Below are 27,290 nucleotides of genomic sequence, written 5' to 3'. Positions count from 1 at the left end.
CGTGACTCATTTTTCAGGCTGTTCTTAAAGAAAAGGAAAATACTTCTGTGTCCAGGGCTATGCTTTCAAAAATGTATGCTGAAGCTGCATGCAAAATTAGGAGATTAGAAGCTACATATTGCACCTGCAGTCACCCATCTGGATGGTGTGTCTGACTGGGGTCCCACTGGGGCTCTGTGCAGCCACTGGGGCTTGCCCGCATCTGATTGCGGGATCAGGGCCCTGGTGTGTTGCCTGTAGCGGTACGTTCCCCGCGTGCAGCCGTGCGCGCATGTCTGTGGGCTGTAATCGAGCTCTAAGCAAAGAGAAATGGATTTCTTTCCAATGACTTTTTAGAACCATAGTTAAGAGCGGAGTCCCATCTCCCCGCTTTCACATTAAAAGTTTCATCTTAATCTTTAAAGGGGTGTGGCTAAGGATTGGAAAAAGCAAAGGGGAGAATCACAATAGCGATATAGTAATTGTTTAAAAATCAATAAAATGGATCCGCTTGGAAAAATCCTGTAAGAGCCTTCAATTTTCATGCAAAAATGTCAGACTGCATTTGGCAGGTAGGAAATATAATTGTCTTAATATTTTGGGGGAGAGAAGAAAAGCCTAATGGTGATCAAAAAGTATAGCATCTGACAAGGTAATCAGAAAATATTTCACTATAATTACATTGACAGATACCCTTCCTCCCTCTCCCTCTCTGTCTCATATTTCTTTCTGTCTACTCATTCTTTGATGCATGGTTTTCCCTAGTTTACGGGCATGCCAGATACCTTCATGATCATAGGTGGGGGGTTAGCAACAGTTTTCATCCTGCATATGCCACAGACAAAGCCTTGAGTGCATTTTTATAAGACCAATACATATTTTAATTTGGAAGACACTTTGCATTCAGTCTACCAGCTACACCAGTTTAAACCACAGACTTGCTGCATTACCAGGGAATCCTAGAACGTAGAGATGGGAAAGATCCTTCCACCAGTTGCCGTATAGAGCCCTCCAATATTCTAGCTGTAAATGCAATGAGATTTCCTGTTTCTCTCAAGAGATTATTCATCAGTCTGTAATGGACATGACCAGGAGAACGCTTTCTCCAATTCAACCAAAATTTTTCGGTGTTCAGTTTCGCTTTGGTACTTACTGTTCAGGTAGTGCAAACTGCTCTTAATTTGGATTGTCCATAAATTGATTAAAGCAATTTTACAAAGTGTTCCTGAAATTAGGAGCCATCTTATCACTTCTTTCCCAGCAAAGTACCTCTGCAGTATCAAAATGGCCGTAGCTTGCAGACCATTGACTGGCTCTCAGTCTACATGCGCATGCTCCCCATTATCCAGGCCCAGGGAATTCATTTTTCAAGTCAGCGTCAGTAAGGCAGAGCAATCCAAATGCTTGATGTGGTCAAACTGCGGCATGAATTTGCAAAATTGCGCTGCAGTCAGTAGAAAAATAACAATGTTATCAGTGACGTTTCCGTTCGCACCTTGGTCTAGTTACTCACTGTTAACTGTGTGAATGCTAATGGTCTGCCTTGCATGCTTTGTATCGCTTGTGTGCATTATAAGCTCCAGGCATTTGGATGGTGCTCTGACTGGAGGACTATCACAGGGAAAGGGAGCAAAAAGGTAGGGCTACGTGGGAGGAAGTAGTAGTGTGTTTTATTGTGCAGATGATATAGAGCCTCCCCCCACATGCACCACATTTAAATAGTGTGGATCTCAGTGCTACCCTATGCATTATATTCCATGTTGCATAGAATAACCAGCCTTGGAGGTGTGGCAGTGGTGTGGTTGGTAGATTAAGTTAATGTAACCTCCTTGCAATAAATTGGATCATCCTCCTGTCTGGTACCAGCCTCTGTTTTTAAGCAAACAAAGTGTGGGGTGGTCTACAGTTAGACCTGGGTTTTTCCCCCAGCTGTGAGTGCTCTTTCCCGCTCATGGTTGATCAGTATGTTAGCAGTAGCTGGAATCAACGCCAAAGACGTATTTGTGCCCCGTGATTTGGAAATTGAATTTCTACGGCCATTAATCATGGCGCTCTTTTTCTGTTACTTTCCTTCATTCTTGGGTACTCCTACTAGGGCTGTCTGGCATGCTGAACCTTCCTATCCAAGACCCTTGCATGCAGGCCCTGAGCCACGTGGGGTTTCTCTTCCCTCTAGTCCATACTGTGATCATGAAGGTAGAAAGAAGGTGTTTCTTTTCTGGGTTGTTTATAAGGGTCCTAAGCCTTCATCTTCTCTTTTCTCTGGTTCGTCCTCTACAGTCTCCTTTCGGCCTGCTTCAGGAGTGAACTCACGGACTCCAGGAGAGAGCCTCCCAAACAGAGCGATGCCATCTTAAAACATTCCATCCCCCCAAATCCATCAGTCTATCCATGAGCCAAGCTGCGGGGGGGGGGGGGGGGGGGGGTTTGGTCCAGCTCATGGGACTAGGAACTCTGTGGCAAATAAAAACAAAAAAACCAGCTTGTTAGAAACAGAGAAAATAGTGAAAACAATCTCTTGAAGGGACTCAAACTTTGCAAGAATAAACCATTCTGCAGATCTCTTAGCTATAGCGCTAGCATTGGGAGGTCTGAAACCACAATGGCGCCTTCCTCAATTTTTTTTTGTAATATGTTTGTTAAAACTCTCTACTGTTACTTTTGCTGTATTTGTGAAACTCGTGAGAGTTTCTCTGAGCAGGTCTCAATCGTAAAATGCCTCTTGTCTTGTTAAATTAAAGATGTTTTCACTCGGGGTGGTGGGACGGGGGATATGTTTAAGAATAAACAGCTGGGGATTGTGACTGTTGGTCAGGTAATCCTTGTTTTAATGCTGGTCATGCAGTCGTAATGCAAGTAGTTAAAATATTTTGTACTGCTGGACAGATGGAGGTGTTAAGCACATTAATTAGCATAGGCAAGAATTTTTTTTCTTAGAAATATGACCTCCAACCTGGATCATTAATTGTCTCTCCTTGATCATAAAGGGTCTGTTCCACAGCCCACTGAAGTCAATTGAAAGACTCATTGACTTTGTATCAACCTTACTGGGACCAATCCAACTCCCACTGAACCTGAAAAGGTTTCTGACGTTAACAGACTTCACTGGGGGTTGGACTGAACCTACGGTGGATTGTGAAGCCCTAATTCTTCTTTGAGGTGCTCAAGTCAGCGTGGATCCCACTCTAGGTATGCAAGGGCCTCTCAAGATAGGAATCTTCTGAGTAGCCCTATCCATTGGGCTGCATCTGCACAGTGATCTCCTCCTGTTCCCACCAGCCAAGAGCATGAAGTGTGTCCACAACCTCCCTCCCGCACTGCCCATTGTAGTGACACAGCTACGATGCTCGCTTGCTACCCCCTACTGTTTCTTAGATTTAACTTGTTCAATAGATTTCAGTCCTAATTATCCTTCTACACTTTGTTTTCCAGTCTGGTTATTTAACAAAAAACAAAAAGCCGACACATTTGGTGCTTAGCACCTTTCTCCGCTAATGGCCGACTCAAAGCCTTCAGTCTGTGTCCATCTTGTGATGGCTTAATTCTTCTAATGACCACAGCCGTTCCTTATTCTGTCTTGGCAAGAGCCACATCCCGGATCAGTGCTCCATGTGCAACTCCTTCTTGGCGAGGACTCTGAAATCCAGGGGGTCTCCGTCTCAAATTCTGCCTCTCAGAGCAATCTGTGAGAGTAACTTCTGGTGCAGAGGCAAGAAGTACCAGCTCAAAGACAGATTTGACCTCTGTTAAATCCTCGTGCCCCCACTAGCCAGAATGTGACACAGAGGACCAGGGCCAGCAAGGGTCATCAGTGTCAGGCAAGCACTTGGCACCGAGGTCTGCTCTGGCACTGGAGAATGGGACAAGAGAAGGCAGGACAGACCTGGCTCCTAGCACTGGTCCTTGGGCTCTCATGGGTAGAGTGACCAGATGTCCCGTTTTTAAAGGGACCCCGTTCTTTGGGACTTTTTCTTATATAGGCGCCTATTCTTTCCCCCCCATTCTATTACCTTGACAGAGTGAAACCCTTCCGGCTATTTCCTTATCTCTTCGTTGCCATCTCTGGTGCAGCCAAAGGTCAAGCAGTCTCCTCCCAGAGACCATCCAAACCGATCATGCTGTGCCTATCAATCTGCTACCAAATGGCTGACATTTCTCCCTCCCCATATTACGGCTCATTCCTCTAGAGCTTAAGCTGCATCCTCTGCCTACTTCGGGTATGTCCCCATATCTGAAACCTGTGAGGTTTCCATGTTCCCAGATCCCATGAGGAAATAGAGGGTTGCGGCCTCTCTGGTCCTTAGACCCTTAGCCTGGCGGGTGGGCATCATGAGGACGCCATAGTGCAGGCATGTCTCAGCAGACACTGCTATTCCAAAAATTCCTGTCTTGCACACTCGCCTCGAGCGGGATCCACACTGGTAACTACATGTACAAGAACCGCAGTTACTATCCGGTAAGTAACCGCTCTTTCATGTTGGTGAATGCTTCTTATTGACTTCAGTTGGACTATGCATGTGAGTAAATGTTCATCAGTGTGAATCAAGGTCTGTGATCTAGACCCTAGCACTTGTAGGATTTGCCCAACTGGATTAGACCAGTGATCCATCAAGTCCAGTATCCTGCCTTTGACAGGGGCTAATACTTCCGAAAGTAGCCCTGCCAACCCTGCCATGCTTTGCAAGTGGAAACGATTCTTTCCTGACCCTTCCAGGTGATCAGTTGATGTCCTGAAATGTGGGAGTTGATTACCCTTACAGTAGCTTGCATAACTACAAATGCTGTTGGCCACATGCCTAGTTAGTCTCAGTACAAAAAAAGAAAAATCCACTGCAGTATTCGACTTTGTCCCTTTCGTGTCAGACTGTTCCAAGAAGTGTAATAGTCTGTTGGTGAAGTCCTTATGCCTTGATATTAAAATGCTTTTCGTTGGCATTGGGGTATCAAGCAGATTTTAATGCTCCTCCTTATAATCTTCCTTAGGGTGCATTAAACATCATCTTAAAATAAGAGCTTCATCCACAAGGATTTTTAATAAGTGTAAAGAAAAAAAAGGGAATTTGGGGGAAACAAAGCAATTTGTTTTAAACAAATCTCCAAACGCCAGGTGGTCTACTGTGTGTTTCATGCCAAGAACTACTTCCTTGTGTTACTGAGGCCATTGCTACATGGATGTGTGATGTTAATTTTCAATAAACTTTTGCATCTTGGTTTATCTTGGGACTTTTCTTTTTCTGTCTGCCTCTTAATTTTCTGGGTATCTTCTTTCATGATAAAATAGTTGCGCTGAAGTGCTTATGGGCATAAACATATGGAGCCTGATTGTCCGCTCACGCCTGGTTTGTACCTGCGACTCCACTGGCTTCAGGGAGTCAGACAGTGTAAAGCGGGAGAAAGTGAGAGGAGGATCGACTCTGGGTGAGACAATTGTGGGCGGTATTTTCAAAAGCGTTCAGCGTTGGCCCAACTCCGCTCTCACTGAAGTGTGAGCAGATGAAGCCTTATATCCAGTGCTGCTTTTGAGACGTCTGCCCAATAGATCCAGGCACCCCCCAAAAATCATCTTACAAGTATTCTATTTTTTAGAAGTAAAACCCCTCCCAAGCTTTACTAAATTCTCTTCTGCTGACACTCCGTTGGCCTGACGAGTTAGGCTGGTGAGAGCTTGTTACATGGTGATTGGCTGCGTAAGCATCACAAGCAAGAGATCTGGTGCACCAGGCATCCGCTGAGCCCTGTGGTGCTCATGTTATCCAGAGCCTGGCTAGTGTAAGCACCCAAACTTGTACCTTAACTAAACCCCCAAATCCAAACCCCTTCTGAACCTTAACAAGGCATCAATCTGGACCTGAACTTGGTGGCTGGCCTGGACTTTTATAATGGTCAAACTGAAACCTCTGATATAAACCAGCACCCCTGCCCTGAAAAGTTGGCTCTGAATTTCAAGGTTTGGATTCATTTCCCCTTGGGAGCTGCATCCATCACTAATGTTAATTGTACGCGCCTTGCGCTGTCGCTTTTCCTTGGGTCTGTAAAGTTTATTTTGGATCTTGTCCTACATTTGTGCCCCCAAAATACAAGGAGGTCCCTTCACGTGCTTCTGTAACTCCTATAACTGTGTTATTAGTCTGCACTTCCTCAGGCTCCAGATACTGCATCCTGTTAACAGATGTCTTCTCCACCCAACGTAGCAAGTCTAAAAAGTGCAGGGCAGGTGGAGACCGCCTATCTGTATGGAGGTGGGGCTTGGATGCTAAAGGTTTCAGTAGGTCATCCAGAAATTAGGGTCTTTTAGTTTAAAAGGAAAAAAAAAACTATACAGGCAGGAAACTTATGGTGAAGTCCACAATTCCAGGTGGTCCATGAGATCCCACCCACATTCACACAGAAGAAGTGTCAGTTCCCAGGAATCCATTGTAATCAGGTGGAGAACAGATGGGTGGGTTTCCTGATGGGAAATAATGGGGAGAAAGTTCCCCCTCCCCACAGGTACTTCCTGATTGGAATGCAGCAAAGCAATCACTCAAGCGCTGTAGCTCCGCCAGGCAAGAAATCATCTTGTTTGGGAAGCTTGCCCAGTTCCCAAGCAACTTTGCCCCCAGCATGCTAGATCTCTGCCCAGCATGCGGGGGATGGGGCTGGTCTCTTATGACAGCGTGACGTGCTGATACTGCCAGTTGCACTATTAGACTGGCCTTAATGATCATTTTCTGCATGTTCAAAATAATACCCAACTCCTGATGGAATGCCATGGCTGTAACGCAATCTGGGGACTGGGCTGCCATTCATGAGCACTTGGCTCTGGCACTCTCTCAATCTTCCAAGATGAAATCCTGCCATGCAAGCAGTCCAGGGTCGGGAGGGGAGAGATCTCACAAGCAGCTCCCCCGGGGCAGGCCTGTAACAGAAGCATCTGTTAATACTAGATGGAGTGAGGCTGTTTGAATTGGAGGATTTGGAGAGGGTTTGGTTGGTTACCTTCTAGTTTTAGTGCACGAGGAGGCTGCTGGTTTTAGTCCGGTTTGGAGAGTTGTCATTTGAGACTGATGTTTTTTCAGAACAGCCTAAGGGATTTGGACACCTAATTCCCATTAAAAGTAACAGAAGCTGCATATCCAAACCCCCTAGGCTTCTTTTAAAATCTCAGCCTCCGTAGAGATCAAAAGCACCTACTGTCTCAGCTGGGAACTTCTGGTTGTAATGCACACCTGGAAATAGAGGCTCAGCCTGATGCTGTGAATCCTCCGCAAGGAGTTTTTAAAAAGGCCCATGTAATAATTGTTCCCTCACTTGAAAACTATCCCAGTGTCTGCATCCAGCTGTCAGTAATGACTAGTGCTGGTCGAAATAGCTTCATCCCTTTTTTTTTTTTTTTTAAATGAAAATGGATTTTTGAAGAGAGATTGGCGCGGAAGAATATTTTTACATAAAATAAATAAAACACAAATAAACGAAACACAAAAACTCTGAACATTTTTGGTAGAAATTTTCTGGGTTTATTTAAAACCAAAAACAGATTTGTACCCAAAACAAAACACTCCTCCCCCTCCTCCAAAAAATTTTAGTTTGTTCTTCCAACAACCTCCTCCCCCCAAAAAAAAATTCTTGGGAAATTTGTGATGTTTAGTTATTTTTTCAACATTGCCGACTGAAAAATAGATACTTTTCAACGAGCCGTCACAGCGACACCCATGTGATACCTGTAATTTATACTAAAATAGAGCAGATAATCCTCCTCCCCTGATACGCACAAGACTTGGCTCAAGCTCCTATCTCCTCCCTAAGCTTCAACACCTTTAACCTTGCTGTTATTTTGCAGGACTTCCATGCAGTCGCAGTCGTCGTATGGCTCCAACTCCCCACCACTCAGCAAGATGAACAGCATGAACAAGCTGCCTTCGGTCAGCCAGCTGATCAACCCCCAGCAGCGCAATGCTCTGACCCCTACTGCCATCCCCGACGGCATGGGAACCAACAGTAAGGGGCTGGCTCTTTCGCTTCCTGTTCTGTTCTTGCTCCCCATCGACCTCTTCGTGTATTTGACGAGGGGGTTAGGAACAGGGTGCAGTTGCCAAGTGATCTCTCTCCATGTCCCAGGACCCATCTCCATTAGCTCCTCTCTGGCAATCACAGCAGAGTGGCCGAGGTGGAAACACCTTCCCACTCAGAACGGCAGTCCCTTCTCCCTCCAGGTCGGGGGGTACATCTGACCTGTCATTGGGAGGCGTAATTCCCAGCTCGGGCAGACAGATGTTAGCTCTGCACGTCATAGCATGGTAAAAATAACAGCAGGGTCCTGGCAGCACGGACAACGTCTCGGGCTGGTCGACAGAGTCCAACCCTGCCCAACCACCTGGGTTGCTGCGACCACGCTATTTTTGTCATGCTAGCTGGAGCATCATAGAATCATAGAATATCAGGGTTGGAAGGGACCCCAGAAGGTCATCTAGTCCAACCCCCTGCTCAAAGCAGGACCAATTCCCAGTTAAATCATCCCAGCCAGGGCTTTGTCAAGCCTGACCTTAAAAACCTCTAAGGAAGGAGATTCTACCACCTCCCTAGGTAACGCATTCCAGTGTTTCACCACCCTCTTAGTGAAAAAGTTTTTCCTAATATCCAATCTAAACCTCCCCCACTGCAACTTGAGACCATTACTCCTCGTTCTGTCATCTGCTACCATTGAGAACAGTCTAGAGCCATCCTCTTTGGAACCCCCTTTCAGGTAGTTGAAAGCAGCTATCAAATCCCCCCTCATTCTTCTCTTCTGCAGGCTAAACAATCCCAGCTCCCTCAGCCTCTCCTCATAACTCATGTGTTCCAGTCCCCTAATCATTTTTGTTGCCCTTCGCTGGACTCTCTCCAATTTATCCACATCCTTCTTGTAGTGTGGGGCCCAAAACTGGACACAGTACTCCAGATGAGGCCTCACCAATGTCAAATAGAGGGGGACGATCACGTCCCTCGATCTGCTCGCTATGCCCCTACTTATACAAGTATACTTATACTTATATCGCTAACGCATGTCTGTCTATGCAAGCTGGGAATCACGCCTCCTAGCTGCTGCGTGCCGTGGACGTACCCTGAGGCATGTTCGTGGAGGTGGGGCGGGGGAAGCATGCATGGCTGCTTGCCCATACTGCCCCTGCTCTGCAGAGAGCAAGTTTCAGGCTCCAGGGCTGTCGATCCAGCTACGTAGACCAACCCAGGTCGTGGAGCAAAGCCTGCTGCCCCCGAGGCCGTGCTGGTGCACAGGGCTGGGCTTCTGGAGATCTGGGTTCCTCTCCCAGCTTTGTCGCTGACTGGCTGTCTCTCACTGGGAGAGAACCTGGCCTCTCCACGTCTCAGTTTCCCCATCTGTGACATGCTTGTCCAGCTTCTGAGGCCGCTTTGAAATCACAGGGTAACGGTGCTCAGTGCTGCAGGCCTGACGTGCTACTGCAGTAAACTCTTCTGCTTTTACGGGTCAGTTGCCTCCCCTTTCCCGCTCCAAAGAGAAGGTGCAGCCTTGCCTCCGCGGTGCAGCTTTCCCTGGGCTCGTGAAAACGCTTCCTAAGTTCAGAGAAGATCCGTGCAGCGTGCACCTTTGATTGCAGCCTGTGGGGCACAATCCCAACCACAGAGTGGTGCTCAGCCGCTCTGCCAATCCCGATGCACCTTAGGGCTGTGGTTTCAGAGGCACGAGACTCCCGGTGATTTGCTTAGGGGGCGTCGTGTCTCTGAAAACCAGGTGGCTTGTTCCCTCTGCTCCCTTGCCTGGATTGTCATCTACAGTTACACGAGTTAGGAGAGAAGACTTGAGAGCGCTCCTTGCCCAAGATAACCCCCGTGATATAGCACCCTGGGGTGCTTTGTGGTGGCATTTCCGAGTCGGGGAGCTGCCCTGGAAGGCCCACTGGGGTGGAAGTCCTATGTAACAATTCTCTCCCTTTGCTTGTTTCCTCTAGTTCCCATGATGGGCACCCACATGGCAATGGCCGGAGACATGAACGGTCTCAGCCCTACACAGACACTGCCTCCTTCCCTCTCAATGCCGTCGACGTCTCACTGCACCCCGCCGCCTCCGTACCCCACAGACTGCAGCATCGTCAGGTGAGCGGGAGCAGGCCGGCGAGACCCAAACCCAGGGACTGTAGAAAACAAGGCCTCGTGCATCGGGGTCAAAGTATATGGGCCGCACGGTCACCTGGGCTCTGTCTCATCCCCGTCTGTGGGGCTATCGGATTGAGCCTCCCTGGGGAGGATCTGAGAGGAGCAGTTTCAATAGAACACATCCAAGGGGTAGGTGGTCCTTGGTGGACTGACCGGCAGCACCATCCACATCTGCGTTTCCAAGCTTCTCAAACGGTAGTCGACTAACACTTACACCCCTCCCACTCGGAGGTAGGCTCAGCAAGGAGCATCGTCCCCATCACGCGGGAAGGGAAACGGGGCTACCAGCCCGGGGCCTACAAGGCTGCTGGAGTCATCGGTAGTTGAGGGTGCTTGGCTTCTTGCGGGATCAATCAGACTGAGGGGATTTTCTCATGGTCCCACAATAAGACGCTATCGGGGCTGGGGAAAGAACCAAGGGGCTTCTGACAGAGTCCTGCTTCCTCCTGGGTGCCCAAACAAGTAGGTTAATGCTTCCCTTAGCCTAACGCTGACGGTTAGGGTTGGATATGTTGTTTAGAGGCACATCTGTGTAATGCATTTTAGCCCTGGATCTGCTGAGTGAAGCCCTCTCGCCCCACACCGCGTGTCAGCAGGGCAAGCTCTCCCCTTAGTGAAGTACCTCCGCTCTGACCCGGAAGGACTACCCCTATGGGGGCTTGCTCTCCGATGCTTGTGCTGCTCCCTTACCTCTCTGCTCAGGTCACCGCCTGCCACAGTGGCACCCTAGGATGTGGACGCCTGTCTGCTAGGCACTGGACTGAGAGCCGTCCCATGGCAGTGATGTCTGGTGTCTGCTGACCTCAGCCACGCTGGAGGAGGTGACCCTGCGGGGGAGCGTCTCCGCCTCCCACTGTCTAGCTGCTGCAAGGTGGTCGAGTCTTTGGTTATGCTACGGTTGGGCTATTGCAGCCAGGGTGATCCTTTTTCTCTTTCCTTCCCTTCCCTCCTCCCCTGCAGCTTCTTAGCGAGGTTGGGCTGCTCATCCTGCGTGGATTATTTCACGACCCAGGGGCTGACCACCATCTATCAGATTGAGCATTACTCCATGGATGTAAGTAACAGTCACCCTTTTGTTTGTGTGCTCTCTCCACCCCATTGGTTGGGGCCGGGCGGGTCAGAAATCCAGATTCCATATTTATTAGAGAGAGAAAGAGAGAGAGAGTTTTTTTTTTTAAGGGCAGCTAGTTTTAATCCTATCTATTGTGAACCAACGAAGGCTTCCTAGGAGGCTGAGAGATTGAACCCATCCCCAGTGCAGTAGGGTAATGGCTTTGCCTGGCGCAGAGTATTTGACTCTATTTTGGCCTCATGGCTGGCTCCAAACCCCACACCCATTAATTGTCCAGGTCTTGGTTTCCGTTTATAAGGGCTGGAAATACCTTGACTTACCTGCAAACTGATGGTCTCCAAAACAAAACAAAACAAAAGTGGCTGCCCATACATCGTCTGCATTTTTCCTCTCCTTGCCTCTGTTTCCCAGCCTGACCCGAATGATCTTGCCAGGTCGCTTACTGCTCAACTCTGGTCTGGTGCCACCTGATCTCTTTTTGCCCCTCCAGTGTGGCTTCTTCTGCCAGGTTGCTTCCTCTTGTCCAATGCTGTTGCTCTCTGCTGGCAGGCTGCCCACCCCTCTCTCGCTCCCCAGGGCTTGGCTGGCTGGGGTGCTGTTGCTTTTGCAGGCTGGGCTGATCTTTCCTCTCCACGGCTGCAGCTAGAAGAGCTGATCCCAGCTGCACACTGGCTTACCAAAACGACTGTGACCTCATTGAACAGCTGATGTCACGCTTACCAAAGGGAGGCTGAGCCACCCCTGCTACATGCTAGCAAGAGAAGTGTCGGGATGCGTAGAGATGGCCGCAGACACGAGGCCCTCTAATTCACATACCCATACCAAACTTTGTGGTGGTTTGGACCCGGAGCAAATTTAACAGCTGAATAGAACTGATCTGAGCCCAGAGGCCAGGCGGAGCCCCAGCTGAACTCTTCCAGTGAGTCAGTGCCTCAGAGCTCAGATCAGAGCATTCCCGGAGTTGGGTTTGAAAGATGGTGATGGGATAAGTGGGGTCGGTCTGTCTGCTGGGTGAGGATCAGTGTTTGTGTACAGCCCTGAAGCCTTAAAATCCCACCCCGTTCTGTGTAGGGCTGTGTGATGGCCAGGACGTTGCCCTACATGGTGACAGCCATTGAATAGCGCTCGGTTCCTGTTTGAAAACCAGTACAAAACCAGCTCCTTCTCTCTGGTGGGGGGATTTCTCAGTCTCCAGGATGGTGTGACAAGCTGCTTTGATCTCCTTTAACAGAGGCAGTTTTCAAGGCCAAGAGTTTCAAATATTGGGACCCAAAGTGAAGGTCCTAAATCCATTCTTCAGCTTACAGAGAAATGGTCAGATTCTCAGACATGTTGAAGCCTCCCTGCCTCTCCCATGGCCTGAGCGGCAGAGCTCCTGGAGGTTTTTGTGGAAGACCAGGTGGAAGAGGGTTTCTCACTTTTACGCCTTGGTGGCTTGTGCCCGAGCAAGTGTTTCTGCTCAGCTGGGCTTGTCTCCTCGTGTCATTTGTGTGGCCTCCACAAACGTCCGTTCAGAAAGGGCAACCCAGAGAACCGCCCGCTCTCTGAGTCTGGTAGGGTTCTAACTGCTTGCATCCTGGGCCATAGCAGGAGAGGTGGCTGGGCAGCCCAGAGGCCATTTCCTGGCATGTCCATGGGAGGCAGGGTCTGTGTGTTGCACCTCGGGGATGGCTGGGTCCGATGAGCCATTGCTGAAGGAGATGACCTCTTTGCCTTCCAGGATTTGGTGAGCCTCAAGATCCCGGAGCAGTTCCGCCATGCCATCTGGAAAGGTATCCTGGACCACCGGCAGCTCCATGACTTCTCCTCCCCTCCTCACCTCCTGCGCACCCCCAGCGGAGCCTCCACCGTCAGTGTGGGCTCCAGCGAGACCCGGGGGGAGCGGGTCATCGACGCGGTCCGCTTCACACTCCGCCAGACCATCTCCTTCCCACCCCGCGACGAGTGGAACGATTTCAATTTTGACATGGACGCTCGACGCAACAAGCAGCAGCGCATCAAGGAGGAAGGGGAGTGAAGCCGCCAGGGCTCTGCCTCCGCCCCACCCCACTCACGAACTACTCCACCCTTCCCGTGTCTTTGTCCACTCGGACTGTACGTGAGCAGAAGGGCAGAGGAACCTTACTCTAGCTAGCTTGCCCCTAATCCTGTCTCAGCCGCGTTCCTGGGCTCGCGGCCTCCATCGCGTAGCCAGGGAAAGAGAGGAGCGAGGCGGGATGCGGATAGTGGTTTTCGCCATTGCTGTTGGCTTTCCTTTGGGGAGAGGGGAGCGGGGTTTGTCTTTTGTCTTTTGAAACCTACGTGCACGGGCGTCCTGACCCACACCTCATCTTTCTCATCCACTCATTGTAATTTTTTTTTTTTTACACGAGAAATGTACCTTGATACCACAGAAAAATCAAGGGGAAGTCCCTGAATGCTTCACTTAAATGGCACTTTTCTGCAGAGCTGAGCGCTTCCTCCATCCTCCACGGAGGTTTGCCGCTCAGTGCTTCGGTGAGCATCCCATGGGCCAGCTAATTCCCCGTTCCTGTCCTTCCCCGGCGCTCAGGAGAAAACGCCTGCTTCCTCTCTGACTCCATTCCCCTTGGTTCTGAATGGATGTGAGCTCTGTGCTCATTTCACTCTCACAGACAGCCTGCCCTCCTGTTGGGGTCTTTCCTTTAGTGGTTTTGCAGTTGATTGTTAAGAGCCTTATGAACAAGGCTTAGACGTGTTTGTAGCTTGGCAGGCTGGTCTGAGGACGACACAATGTTAAACCTCCAGTTAAATTGAGAAGGAGTAAGTCAGAGGCTACAGGCCAGTTTGTATGGCTGAGCTACTGTAGGCCCAGACAATCCCTCATTAAGGCTTCTTTAGGGTTGAATGGTTTCCTTCCATGGAAAGCACAGCCATCCTAGAAATGCCCATAATAGACTGAACTCTGCTTCACTGACAATAATTGCCCTGAAACAAGTATTTCCAAAGCTCTGTGTGATGCCATGAGTGTTACTCTTGCACAAAGTGGTGGTTACATTTACAGGGTTAAAACCCAGCCGTTGGCTTGTTGGTCCAGCAGCACTTGTATTCTCGCCGCAAACACCACAAATTACAAATATCAGAAGCAACTGAACCCAATGGCTGTTTTCACAAGCAGATTGGCCAGTTGAAGAGAGTCCGTTTGTAAGACGGAGGAACAAATTCAGAACGGGTAGCGCGGCTCCATGAAAGCAGGCTTTCTTTTAGAGCAGGCCCCCACTTTGACAGGTCAGAATACCACGAAGGCAACTTCGGAGTGAGTTACTTGCTTTACTGCCACACCACAACTCAACGCAGGGCACACGGTGCTGCGGTACCCCGTACTTCCTTTAAGCAAAGCAGAGCGCAGAGCTGTTTAACCTGCATGTCTGCTCAGGTCTAAGTTGCTTTCAGTGACTGCCCCTCGGTAACTCCCAAACACTGCCACGTTCATTCTGAATAGCTCTGAAACCATAAAGCGAGATGGTTACCCAGTCAGGTCTGTGTATAGATATTTTTTTTTCTATGTGTAATTTTTGTTCCCTGATTTTTACTTCCTCTTGGGTTACCGGGTCTTCCAGAACCACAATAAGGTGTGTGTTTGTTTTTTTTTGGTTTTTATAAATTGTAAGCATTTCCCAGTAAAATAATAATGTACCTTTATAACATGATAGCTATGGAACAAATATACTATTTGTATTTTCATACTGAGATTCCTGTTACCTTGATGCAGTTGAAATGCGGGGGAGCCACAAGCCTGTGATCGTTTTATTTTGTAACACTTCAAAGAGGAGAGTCCTAGATTTCAAAGTACTTAAAGCGCACAGCGTGCAAACTTCATGTGTGTAGCTTGCTACAAAAAAGGGGAATAATTCTGCTCCTGACTCAATGCAAGAATTGATTTGGTCATGCACTGTTAACGGGAGGAAAGCATTTTCACAACTAGTTTGCAAAATCATGGGGGTGAAGTACATTTGTCCCTCTTCACCTCGGTGGTTTTGTGATTTACATGGCAATATTCTTCTGAGCTGATTCAGGATTTTACAATAAAAGCCACTGATTGTAAAGCTACTGACCGTAAAGTGAATGTAGTAGATACTGAATTAGATTTCTCAGCCTCTGTGCAAAGAGGGGCCTTCAGCCCTGGTTTTTCAATTCAGCAGTGAGGCTGAGCTCTTCATCTGCGGTATCGTTAAAGATTTAAATATATGCTGTGAAAAAACCTTCTGTGCATCTCTCCTGTGTACCACTATGGAGCCCACTTTGGTATAATCCTGCATCTTCGAGAGTTTGAACGGCTGTCGCTTTTACCCTCCCCCGAATAGCTGTGAGTTTTTGTTTTGTTTGGTTTTGCTAGATCAAGCCTATGGGTTAATTGAGCTGATGATCTGCCAGTGCTTGTAGCAACGCTAGTGTTACCTACACCAAAGGCTTGTGTGGGTTGGAACGCCCTGTTGAAGCCTATGGAAAATAAAAGTTGAATTGAAAATGAGACTGAATTTCCAAACCAGGTTTGTCTTTCCCTTGCGCCTTTCCGGAGATGGTGGGTGGCGATGCATTCCCTTCACCTGGCACGTCAGGCAATCACCTCCTTGATTTTTTTTGAAACCGCTGCTGCCCAGCCCAGTCCTGGGGGCCCTTTCTATATTCTTGGAATCCTAGAGTTAAACGCCCAAAGCGACCGACCAGTTTGACCTCCTGTGTGTCACAGCCCCTTAAAATTTTACCCAGTAACCCCTGTATTGAACCAGATAATTTGTGTAACTAAATCATAACTCGCCAAGGCTGGATTTGAAAATATCCGGGGATGGAGAATCCCCCACTTCCTTTGACAGTTTGTACTCTCGCTGGTAACTGTGTGGGCCTTATTTCCTGTTTGGATTTGTCTGGCTGCAGCTTTCTGCCAGTGGTTTTCTTGCAGAGAACAGCAGAGCTGCACCAAAGAGCTCTCCAGGAGCTCTTTACACTCACTCGGCTTTGGGATAAGCTAAGTGCACGGAGCTCTTTAAGTCTCCCATTGTCGGGCATTTTCTGTGGCCCTCAGATCATTTTTGTGGCTCTTTACTGGGCCCTCTCTGATCTTTTAATGCCCTTTTTCAAGAGTGGGCACTTCTCTGCACTGGCAAAACAATCAGGAACACGAATGACGGCCTATATCTTTACTAGGAGGATTACACAGTTGGCCGCTTCTGTTGGCTGAGCGCATTGCATACCTAGGAGCTCCATCCCGCACTCCCCTACCCAACTCCCTGTGTGTCACCCTCCCATCCCCCTCTATTTCCAGGACACTCACTCCCTCCCTCGTGCCAGGGGCACTGTGTATCCTCCATTCCCCTCTTCTCTCCCATGCCGGGGTCCCCCTCTTCCCATCCTGTGTGGTAGCCACGGGAGCTGAGTAATTGAACGACTGCCGATGGGCATGCAAGCAGATTGTTATGGCCACTCTCCCAGCCTCCCACCTCGCTCATCGGTTTGTCTCCCAGCAGGAAGCTTTGGTGTTTGCAATCCAGCCACAATATTGAACAGAAGATTGGTATGTTTTGGCCAAGAATTCACTGAATGACTTGGCAGATACGAAACCAGACTGTTTTGTGGGACAAACGAGGTCTTTCAATACACACTTCAAATCACTATTTTTTTTCAATCTGCACGAATATTTTTTTAAGTCCAGCTCATATCTGCTTGAAAGGAGTGACGTGTTCCTGCCAGTCTGTGCTGTGATGTTAGAAAAGGTACTAACCCAGCAGGCTTTCCGTAATGATCACAGCACTGTGCATACATTTCAAAGGGATGATCGCTGTATTTTATGTGCCTTGTATATATTTTATTTCTGCACACGAGATGAACTCTTGTCTGGTTTTTTGTGTGTGGGTGATGGGTTTTTTTTAATTATACTATGAACACTGATCTCCTGGGATCACGTTATTTCTGCTGTTCACAGTGAGGTGATGCAAGTCTTTAAAAAACAAAACTTGCCACTCCCCGCAACATGCAAAAAAATCTCCATTGATAGAGAAATGTCTTTGTCTTGCTCTTCCGTAGCTCTACTGGGATTTGCATGGAATGAACTCAGGGCTGGTTCACGGTACCAGACATCCTGTTAATCACTAACCCAGCATAGCCGCTATAAACGGTGCTCATTCTCTCATGCTACCATCCCAGTGGTTCATTGACCTGGGACAGGGGAATCTGATAATGGACTGAGAGTGGTGCAGCCTTGTCCAGATTTTGCCTTTCTGCTGAGGCTGATGCCCAAGGCGCTCGATGAATCACCCTAGGAATGAACTTAGCCCCAGCAGCTCATTCCAGAGGCCACTGAAGAGTTAGCTGTCTTGGGCGAATACTAGCCTCTGCCAGACTTTGAGCAAGTGCCTGGGATAGGACAGGTGCAGGGCTTCCATACCCTGAGCCATCCAGTCCCCAGAACAACCAGCGCATCTGTGGTCTCCAGAAGTTGAAAGAGGCCAGCCGGTCCACTCATATGCTCTCCGGACGAAGGCTTTGTCTGTGCTGGGGTTTTGCCTCTGTGTTAGCCACCGGATAGCTACGCTGGTGCAAGCCCCGAATGTGGACAGGGTCAACTGCTCTTGGCTGCATTTTACAGTGGCGCAGCTTTATCCCCGTTTCAGTCAGGAATCCGCTTCGGCACTGCAAATAGTGGCTCTGCTTGTCCCACAGCTGTCTGCCAATGGGGTCTCCAGGGTTTTCCTGAGCACCTCAGCATTCATGAGAGCTGGGGTGTTGGCAGAGCCTGGATTTTAAATGTCTGGGTGTGTCTGCTATAAAACACTGAGAGATTGGTAAGTAAGGAAACTAATCCTCAGCCTGTCCATGGGCCAGCATAATGCAAGTATTGGCTCTGCAACTTCCCCCATGGTGCTTTGCCAGGGACAGTGAGCCAAGATTCTCCTTTGAGTCTAGAGGCCTTTTGCATGGTGCTCAGGAAAACGCAGTCAGGCTTGAGCCATTCAGCCCTCACTGCATCCAAACAGAACTTCAGAGGGTGAGAACACGACAGAGAGGGTCGCTTCTTCTCCATAGGCTAATTGTGCCATATTATTTGTATTCTCGCAGTGTGTAGGAGTCCCAGTCATGGAGTGGGGCCCCATTGTGTTAGGTGCTGTACAAACACAGCAAAGACACTGCCCTGCCCCAAGGAGCTTACAATCCTAGTATCAGCCAAGAGACAACAGGTGGATATAGACAGAAGGGGGGTGCAAGGAAACCACTCGCCCTGTCCAGCTTGCATCTCCCTGGTGCAGTGCCACTTGTTCACCCGAATGCTCTGCCTGTCTTTGTCGTTACACCAATGCCCTCGCTTGGCTGGCCCAGCCAGGTGAAGATCCGGCACGCCCGTCTCCCATGAGCCATTCCTGCCCTCGCTCCCCCCAGGGGAGAGCGGCTCGCTCTGTCCCTTGGCCAAACGCCTTGACTTCCTTGTATGCTCTGCTGTGGGATTACGGATGTTTCACTCTTGAGAAATGTCAGTCTCCAGCTGTCGTGTTAGGCATGACAACATGTTGCTTCATGAGTTCCTTTCTGAATCTAGCCCACAGGTCCCACGGCTCTCAGGGTTTCAGCCGCTGTATGCACCGCTCTGTGGTGTTCCTCTTCTCCACGTGAAACAAGGATCACTGGGCCAGTGCTGCTGGGACTTGAACCCACAGCTCTAGGTCACCTAGGTGTGCCTAGCCAGATATTGTAAGACTAAGCCATCGCCTTCAGTGTATGGGAGTTGCTGGGCTCTGTGTGCAGGAGCAGTTGTGATGCATTGACGTCTGTTGCAGAGACTAGCCCCAGGCTCTGCCATAGATGGAGCCTCCGGCTTTCTTCCCCCCCAAAATGTTTGGGTCACAATCTCTAGCTTAGGGTGAGACCCGCTTGGTTCGTAAAGCCAAGTCCTCCACTGAGAGCGGCTGGGTTGTGTGCAAAGCGTTATACCGCGCACATGGCCCGTTTCCCATTGTTTCTATCGTGCACATTGTTGTGGATGTTCGCATGGCGGGTAGCAGTAGCATGAGCGAGGTTCTGCAGTACAGTGTCTTGGAAGCTGTTGCGGAGTCCAAAGTGCCAGGGCTCCTAGGAAGGAGGGAGCAGAGACGGCTGCTCACCCTGCTATTGACCGGCAATCCAGCTCCAATGTGGGGTGAGCAGCAAATGTGTGAACAAAATCTCTTCCTGAAATTGAGGCAGCCACAGAATGGAATCCACCCACCCCAGGCACCTCCCGGTACATTATCCCCCGTCTGGTTTTTATTCAGTTGAGACCAAAGAGAGACAGAAGTACAACTCCCCCCCCCCCCAGGAGCTGGTGACTCAGGTGAGTCTGTGTCTGAACACCGGATGAGATACCCAGATGTACGTGTCTGGTAAACAAACCCCCTTCTGCTGGCAATGGAGATAGTGCCCTCCAGTGGATCAACAGCAGCCTGGATACAGCTAGTGCGGATACTTTGCTCCTGCAAATTCCAGGTGGGAAGGTCTTAGCAAACTGCTCCACGGGGGGTGGTGAAAGGGATCAGAGACCCTTCTGGCTGTGCTAGTCAAAGTGGGATCTTAATGTAACTGGTACCAAAACAGAGGCATCACCAGAGCAGGGAAATGCACAAACATCCGAGTGGAATTTGTACTGGTGTAGAGAACTAGCACGAGCCCAGTGCACCCCGTAAGCCTGTGGCACGAGCCCAGTGCACCCCGTAAGCCTGGGGCAGGAACAGACAAAACCAGGAAATGTTAACATGCGTCTGATATCCCCAAACAAAACTCAAGCCACGAGGGTGGCGCGTACTAATGTTTCTGTTACAAGCTGCAGTGCTATACAGAGCTAGCCCTAGCCACCTCTCAAATGTAAGGGTGGTCAAAGTTTGGCTATGAATTTTGCAGCTCAAATCTACATCTAATAAAAATTCCAACCCAAAGAACTGCCCCAGGGCCACAAGCGCTCAAGCTGGAGCAGGGAGATGAACCAGCTACTTATTCTAGCTTAAGACCCTCTTCTCCTGGGGTTACCTGTTGTGAAAGCTGCTGCTTTTGCAGCACGTTTTCTTGTTACGCTTTAGGTTGTGAGTGGATTTAGTGATCTTGTAAATAGAGAGCAGCATCAAGCATTTCTTTTCAAGGTACTTTACAGATGTTAATGGTGTGTTACAACAGCCCTGTGAAGAGGGAGGTCAATGGTAGCATTAGTGTCCCTATTTGTAAAATGGGGATACGGAGGCCCAGGGGGGCCGTGACTTGTCCAGCACCACAAAGGGAACCCATGTCAGCTCCAGGGTTAGAATTGAGGTGTCCACTGGCCCTCCAGGATGGAATTGAGCAGGAGGCCACCAACCTGTCCTCATAAGAGTTTTAGAAACACAACAAGGGAGCCATTCCGGCTCGCCAAGGACGGCAAAGCCTTGGTCATACCCTATGCAACATAGCCCAGTACAGGAAGGATTCTGAACATTTATGCTAAAGGAGCACCAGCCTAGAGGCCAGCTATATCAAGGCCTCATTATACTGGATGCTACGTACTACATAGAAAATGACCTAAAGAGGGTGCAGTCTCGGAACCTTTCACAAAAAGAGCTTTTCTTCCAACTGTTTGTTAGGCATTAGGGCTAAACGGGTGCTAAGGAAACCAAAGAGCCTAATCTGAAAGAAAATCACTTCCCCGCTCTGCTTTCACTTCATTGGCCTCTGTGATGTCATAGTTATGAGTTCCCCAGTCCTCGGGAGAGTTGTTCAGGAAAAGCGGGATGTGAGCCCTGATTTATTTTTAATGTTAAAAAAGCAGCGATTTACTTTTTTTCCAATTAAAACTTTCAAGTTTGTAACTGCTGTAAGGAAGCCAAAAAACAAACCAAAACCAAAGCAGACCTCACTTTAAACCACACCTTTGAACTCCAAACCTGTCTTGATTTTCAAAGGCTAAACCATCCACCACAACTGTGCTAGGCTACAACAGTTTGAATCCCCTCCCCACCCCCGTTAAGGCCTGTCACCTCAAAAGAGCATTAATCCCACCTCAGACGCTTTACATGAACCAACAAATCCCATGCCAAGAAGCCAGGGCTGGTTGAATGATAAAAGCTGAATGGATCCTCTAAAGCCTCTTCCATTTTTCTCCCTCAGTAAATCTGCAAAATATTTAGGGTTCAGAAGAGTAAATAAAATGTCATTAAATGAGCGTAAGGAGGCAAACAGAGAATATTTTACAGTAACCCACAAACATTTGAGCAATGATCGATATAAAGGAGCAGCCCAAGGAAGCTTGCTTCTGGTTGGGAAGAAGGTGGTGATCCAAGCACTTACCTTGCGCCTTGGGACATCAGCGTTCAAATGCTTGATTATGTCACACAGGGAGGCGGGTGGTCATGGGCCAGGCCACCACATGTGCAGTTCACAAAACACGTTGCATTGCAAACAATTGAAGTCTGGAATGGCAGCCTGGAGCACGGAGCAGGCCTGAGGTACGGCGGCAGAGCTGAGTGTGGGGCGATGCCCTGGGGTACTGCATGTCAGCGGGAAGAGTAACAATGGCGGGGGGATCAGGAGGAAGCACAGTGGGGCGGGGGGTGGTTCAGGATTGGGGGGCAGTGGTGGCAGTCAGCCAGGGTTAGGCCAGCTGGGGGTGGTTTGTGGTCAGGATTGCGAGGCACTGATTTCTGGTTAGTCCCCAGCATTCACTGTCGTCACGTTACCGCCGTCAGCCGAGGCCTTTGTGCGTTTCATGCACTAGCGTCCCAGCCGAGCTGGTGGATCAGCTCATTAAGCCACATCTTCCCACTGAAGCCTTAAGGTTTCATTGCCAGTTTTCCTGCTGGGAACCGGTGTGTGATGCTGACGGTTGGTTCAGCATCCCCCAAATGACACTTCCAAGTGCTTCTCCGGCAACTTAGTTGGGAGCGTTCCAGGTTGAGGACTGGACGTTTAAAACTCACCTCTACGGAGGTGCAACTACAAGAGGCTGCTGTCCGCTGTCGTTCTGGGTCGGAAGGGGGTGGACATCACTGAGGCTAATTGTGAGGACAAAGATGGTGTTTATATTGCTCGCAAAAATATCTGTGACGGAAGTACTAGGATTTTTGATTTCAAAGGGGCTGACTTTCAAAAATTAAGGAAATTAGTTAGGGAAGTGGATTGGACTGAAGAATTTATGGATCTAAAGGCAGAGGAGGCCTGGGATTACTTTAAATCAAAGCTGCAGAAGCTATCGGAAGCCTGCATCCCAAGAAAGGGGGAAAAACTCATAGACAGGAGTTGTAGACCAAGCTGGATGAGCAAGCATCTCAGAGCGGTGATTAAGAAAAAGCAGAAAGCCTACAAAGAGTGGAATATGGGAGGGATCAGCAAGGAAAGCTACCTTCTTGAGGTCATAACATGTAGGGATAAAGTAAGAGAGGCTGAAAGTCAAGTAGAGCTGGACCTTAAATTAAGGGAATTAAAACCAATAGTAAAAGGTTCAATAGCCATATAAATAAGAAGAAAACAAAGAAAGAAGAAGTGGGACCACTAAGCACTGAGGATGGAGTGGAGGTCAAGGATAATCTAGGCATGGCCCAATATCTAAACAAATACTTTGCCTCAGTCTTTAATAAGGCTAATGAGGATCTATGGGATAATGGTAGCATGACAAATGGGAAAGAGGATATGGAGGTAGATATTACCACATCTGAGGTAGAAGCGAAACTCGAACAGCTTAATGGGACTAAATCGGGGGGCCCAGATAATCTTCATCCGAGATTATTAAAGGAATTGGCACGTGAAATTGCAAGCCCATTAGCAAGAATTTTTAATGAATCTGTAAACTCAGGGGTTGTATCGTATGACTGGAGAATTGCTAACATCGTTCCTATTTTTAAGAAAGGAAAAAAAAGTGATCCAGGTAACTACAGGCCTGTTAGTTTGACATCTGTAGTGTGCAAGGTCTTGGAAAAAACGTTGGAGGAGAAAGTAGTTAAGGACATTGAGGTCAATGGTAAATGGGACAAACTATAACATGGTTTTACAAAAGGTAGATCGTGCCAAACCAACCTGATCTCCTTCTTTGAGAAAGTAACAGATTTTTTAGACAAAGGAAACGCAGTGGATCTAATTTACCTAGATTTCAGTAAGGTGTCTGATACAGTGCCACATGGGGAATTATTAATTAAATTGGAAAAGATGGGGATCAATATGAAAACTGAAAGGTGGATAAGGAATCGGTTAACAGGGAGACTACAGTGGGTCCTACTGAAAGGTGAACCGTCAGGCTGAAGGGAGGTTACCAGTGGAGTTCCTCAGGGATCAGTTTTGGGACCAATCTTATTTAATCTTTTTATTACTGACCTCGGCACAAAAAGTGGGAGCGTGCTAATAAAGTTTGCGGATGATACGAAGCGGGGAGGTATTGCCAATTTAGAGAAGGACCGGGATATCGTACAGGAGGATCTGGATGACCTTGTAAACTGGAGTAATAGTAATAGGATGAAATTTAATAGTGAGAAGTATAAGGTCATGCATTTAGGGATTAATAACAAGAATTTTAGTTATAAGCTGGGGACTCATCAATTAGAAGTAATGGAGGAGGAGAAGGACCTCGGCGTATTGGTTGATCATAGGATGACTATGAGCCGCCAATGTGACATGGCCGTGAAAAAAGCTAATGCGGTCTTGGGATTCATAGATTCATAGATATTTAGGTCAGAAGGGACCATTATGATCATCTAGTCTGACCTCCTGCACAATGCAGGCCACAGAATTTCACCCACCACTCCTAAAAAAGACCTCACACCTATATCTGTGCTATTGAAGTCCTCAAATTGTAGTTTGAAGACCTCAAGGAGCAGAGAATCCTCCAGCAAGTGACCCGTGCCCCATGCTACAGAGGAAGGCGAAAAACCTCCAGGGCCTTCCAATCTGCCCTGGAGGAAAATTCCTTCCCGACCCCAAATATGGCGATCAGCTAAACCCTGAGCATATGGGCAAGATTCATCAGCCAGATACTACAGAAAATTCTTTCCCGGGTAACTTGGATCTTACCCCATCTAAAAACCCATCACAGGCCATTGGGCCTATTTACCATGAATATTTAATTACCAAAACCATGTTATCCCATCATACCATCTCCTCCATAAACTTATCGAGTTTAATCTTAAAGCAAGATAGATCTTTTGCCCCCACTACTTCCCTCGGAAGGCTATTCCAAAACTTCACTCCTCTGATGGTTAGAAACCTTCGTCTAATTTCTAATCTAAATTTCCTAGTGGCCAGTTTATATCCATTTGTTCTTGTGTCCACATTGTTACTGAGTTTAAATAATTCCTCTCCCTCTCTGGTATTTATCCCTCTGATATATTTATAGAGAGCAATCATATCTCCCCTCAACCTTCTTTTAGTTAGGCTAAACAAGCCAAGCTCCCTGAGTCTCCTTTCATAAGACAAGTTTTCCATTCCTCGGATCATCCTAGTAGCCCTTCTCTGTACCTGTTCCAGTTTGAATTCATCCTTCTTAAACATGGGAGACCAGAACTGCACACAGTATTCCAGGTGAGGTCTCACCAGTGCCTTATATAACGGTACTAAAACCTCCTTATCCCTACTGGAAATACCTCTCCTGATGCATCCCAAGACGACATTAGCTTTTTTCACAGCCATATCACATTGGCAGCTCATAGTCATCCTATGATCAACCAATACTCCAAGGTCCTTTTCCTCCTCCGTTACTTCTAGTTGATGCGTCCCTAGCTTATAACTAAAATTCTTGTTATTAATCCCTAAATGCATGACCTTACACTTCTCACTATTAAATTTCATCCTATTCCTATTACTCCAGTTTACAAGGTCATCCAGATCCTCCTGTAGGGTATCCCTGTCCTTCTCTAAATTAGCAATACCTCCCCGCTTTGTATCATCTGCAAACTTTATTAGCACACTCCCACTTTTTGTGCCCAGGTAAGTAATAAAAAGATTAAATAAGATTGGTCCCAAAACTGATCCTTGAGGAACTCCACTGGTAATCTCCCTCCAACTTGACAGTTCACCTTTCAGTAGGACCCGTTGTAGTCTCCCCTTTAACCAATTCCCTATCCACCTTTCAATTTTCCTATTGATGCCCATCTTATCCAATTTAACTAATAATTCCCCATGTGGCACAGTATCAAACGCCTTACTAAAATCTAAGTAAATTAGATCCACTGCGTTTCCTTTATCTAAAAAATCTGTTACTCTCTCAAAGAAGGAGATCAGGTTGGTTTGGCACGATCTACCTTTTGTAAAACCATGTTGTATTTTGTCCCATTTACCATTGACTTCAATGTCCTTAACTACCTTCTCCTTCAAAATTTTTTCCAAGACCTTGCATACTACAGATGTCAAACTAACAGGCCTATAATTACTTGGATCCCTTTTTTTCCCTATCTTAAAAATAGGAACTATGTTAGCAATTCTCCAATCATACGGTACAACCCCTGAGTTTACAGATTCATTAAAAATTCTTGCTAATGGGCTTGCAATTTCTTGTGCCAATTCTTTTAATATTCTTGGATGAAGATTATCTGGGCCCCCCGATTTAGTCCCATTAAGCTGTTTGAGTTTCGCTTCTACCTCAGATATGGTGATGTCTACCTCCATATCCTCATTCCCATTTATCATGCTACCATTATCCCTAAGATCCTCTTTAGTCTTATTAAAGACTGAGGCAAAGTATTTGTTTAGATATTGGGCCATGCCTAGATTATCCTTGACCTCCACTCCATCCTCAGTTTTTAGCGGTCCCACTTCTTCTTTCTTTGTTTTCTTCCTATTTATATGACTATAGAACCTTTTACTATTGGTTTTAATTCCCTTTGCAAGGTCCAACTCTACTTGACTTTTAGCCTGTCTCACTTTATCCCTACATATTCTGACCTCAATAAGGTAGCTTTCCTTACTGATCCCTCCCTTCTTCCACTCCCTATATGCTTTCTGCTTTTTCTTAATTACCTCTCTAAGATGCTTGCTCATCCAGCTTGGTCTACAACTCCTGCCTATGAATTTTTTCCCCTTTCTTGGGATGCAGGCTTCCGATAGCTTCTGCAGCTTTAATTTAAAATAATCCGAGGCCTCCTCTACCTTTAAACCCATAAATTCTTCAGTCCAATCCACTTCCCTAACTAATTTCCTTAATTTTTGAAAGTCAGCCCTTTTGAAATCAAAAACCCTAGTTGCAGATTTATTTTTGTTAATCCTTCCATTCAGTTTGAACTGAATTAGCTCATGATCACTTGAGCCAAGATTATCCCCTACAACCATTTCCTCTATGAGGTCCTCATTACTCACCAAGACCAAATCTAAAATGGCATCCCCTCTAGTCGGTTCAGCAACTACTTGCTGAAGGAATCCATCAGCTATCGCATCTAGGAAAATCTGAGCCCTATTATTATTACTAGCACTCGTCCTCCAGTCTATATCTGGGAAGTTAAAGTCTCCCATGATCACACAGTTTCCATTAGTATTTACTTTATTAAAAACATTAAAAAGGGCTCTATCCATATCCAAATTAGATCCCGGCGGTCTATAGCACACCCCAAGCACTATCCCAGATGCATCAGGCGAGGTATTTCCAGTAGAGATAAGGAGGAGTTAGTACCATTATACAAGGCACTGGTGAGACCTCACCTGGAATACTGTGTGCAGTTCTGGTCTCCCATATTTAAGAAGGATGAATTCAAACTGGAACAGGTACAGAGAAGGGCTACTAGGATGATCTGAGGAATGGAAAACTTGTCTTATGAAAGGAGACTCAAGGAGCTTGGCTTGTTTAGCCTAACTAAAAGAAGGGGAGATATGATTGCTCTCTATAAATATATCAGAGGGATAAATACCGGAGAGGAAGAGGAATTATTTAAACTCAGTACCAATGTGGACACAAGAACAAATGGATATAAACTGGTCATTGGGAAGTTTAGACTTGAAATTAGACGAAGGTTTGTAACCATCAGAGGAGTGAAGCTTTGGAATAGCCTTCCAAGGGAAGCAGTGGGGGCAAAAGACCTATCTGGCTTTAAGATTAAACTCGATAAGTTTATGGAGGAGATGGTATGATGGGATAACATGATTTTGGCAATTAATTGATCTTTAAATATTCATG

At 47.4% G+C, this 27,290-nt stretch overlaps 1 protein-coding gene across 2 annotated transcripts in view; it reads left to right on the top strand.

Moving 5' to 3' along the window:
• TP63 (tumor protein p63) overlaps window positions 1-13,217 on the top strand; it is a 131,849-nt gene extending 118,632 nt beyond the window's left edge. For both annotated transcript variants that reach the window (XM_073358732.1, XM_073358733.1), the window contains 4 exons: window positions 7,799-7,956; window positions 9,924-10,068; window positions 11,089-11,182; window positions 12,921-13,217. In XM_073358732.1, coding sequence (XP_073214833.1) covers window positions 7,799-7,956; window positions 9,924-10,068; window positions 11,089-11,182; window positions 12,921-13,217 — 694 coding nt within the window. The remainder of the gene's footprint in view (window positions 1-7,798; window positions 7,957-9,923; window positions 10,069-11,088; window positions 11,183-12,920) is intronic.
• Window positions 13,218-27,290: the final 14,073 nt, after the last annotated feature.

This window comes from Lepidochelys kempii, chromosome 9 (genome assembly GCF_965140265.1).
Source record: "Lepidochelys kempii isolate rLepKem1 chromosome 9, rLepKem1.hap2, whole genome shotgun sequence".
Classification (NCBI taxonomy): Eukaryota; Metazoa; Chordata; order Testudines; family Cheloniidae; genus Lepidochelys; species Lepidochelys kempii.
The sequence above is the reverse complement of the archived record's forward strand: the minus strand, read 5'-3'. Positions and strand labels throughout refer to the sequence as shown.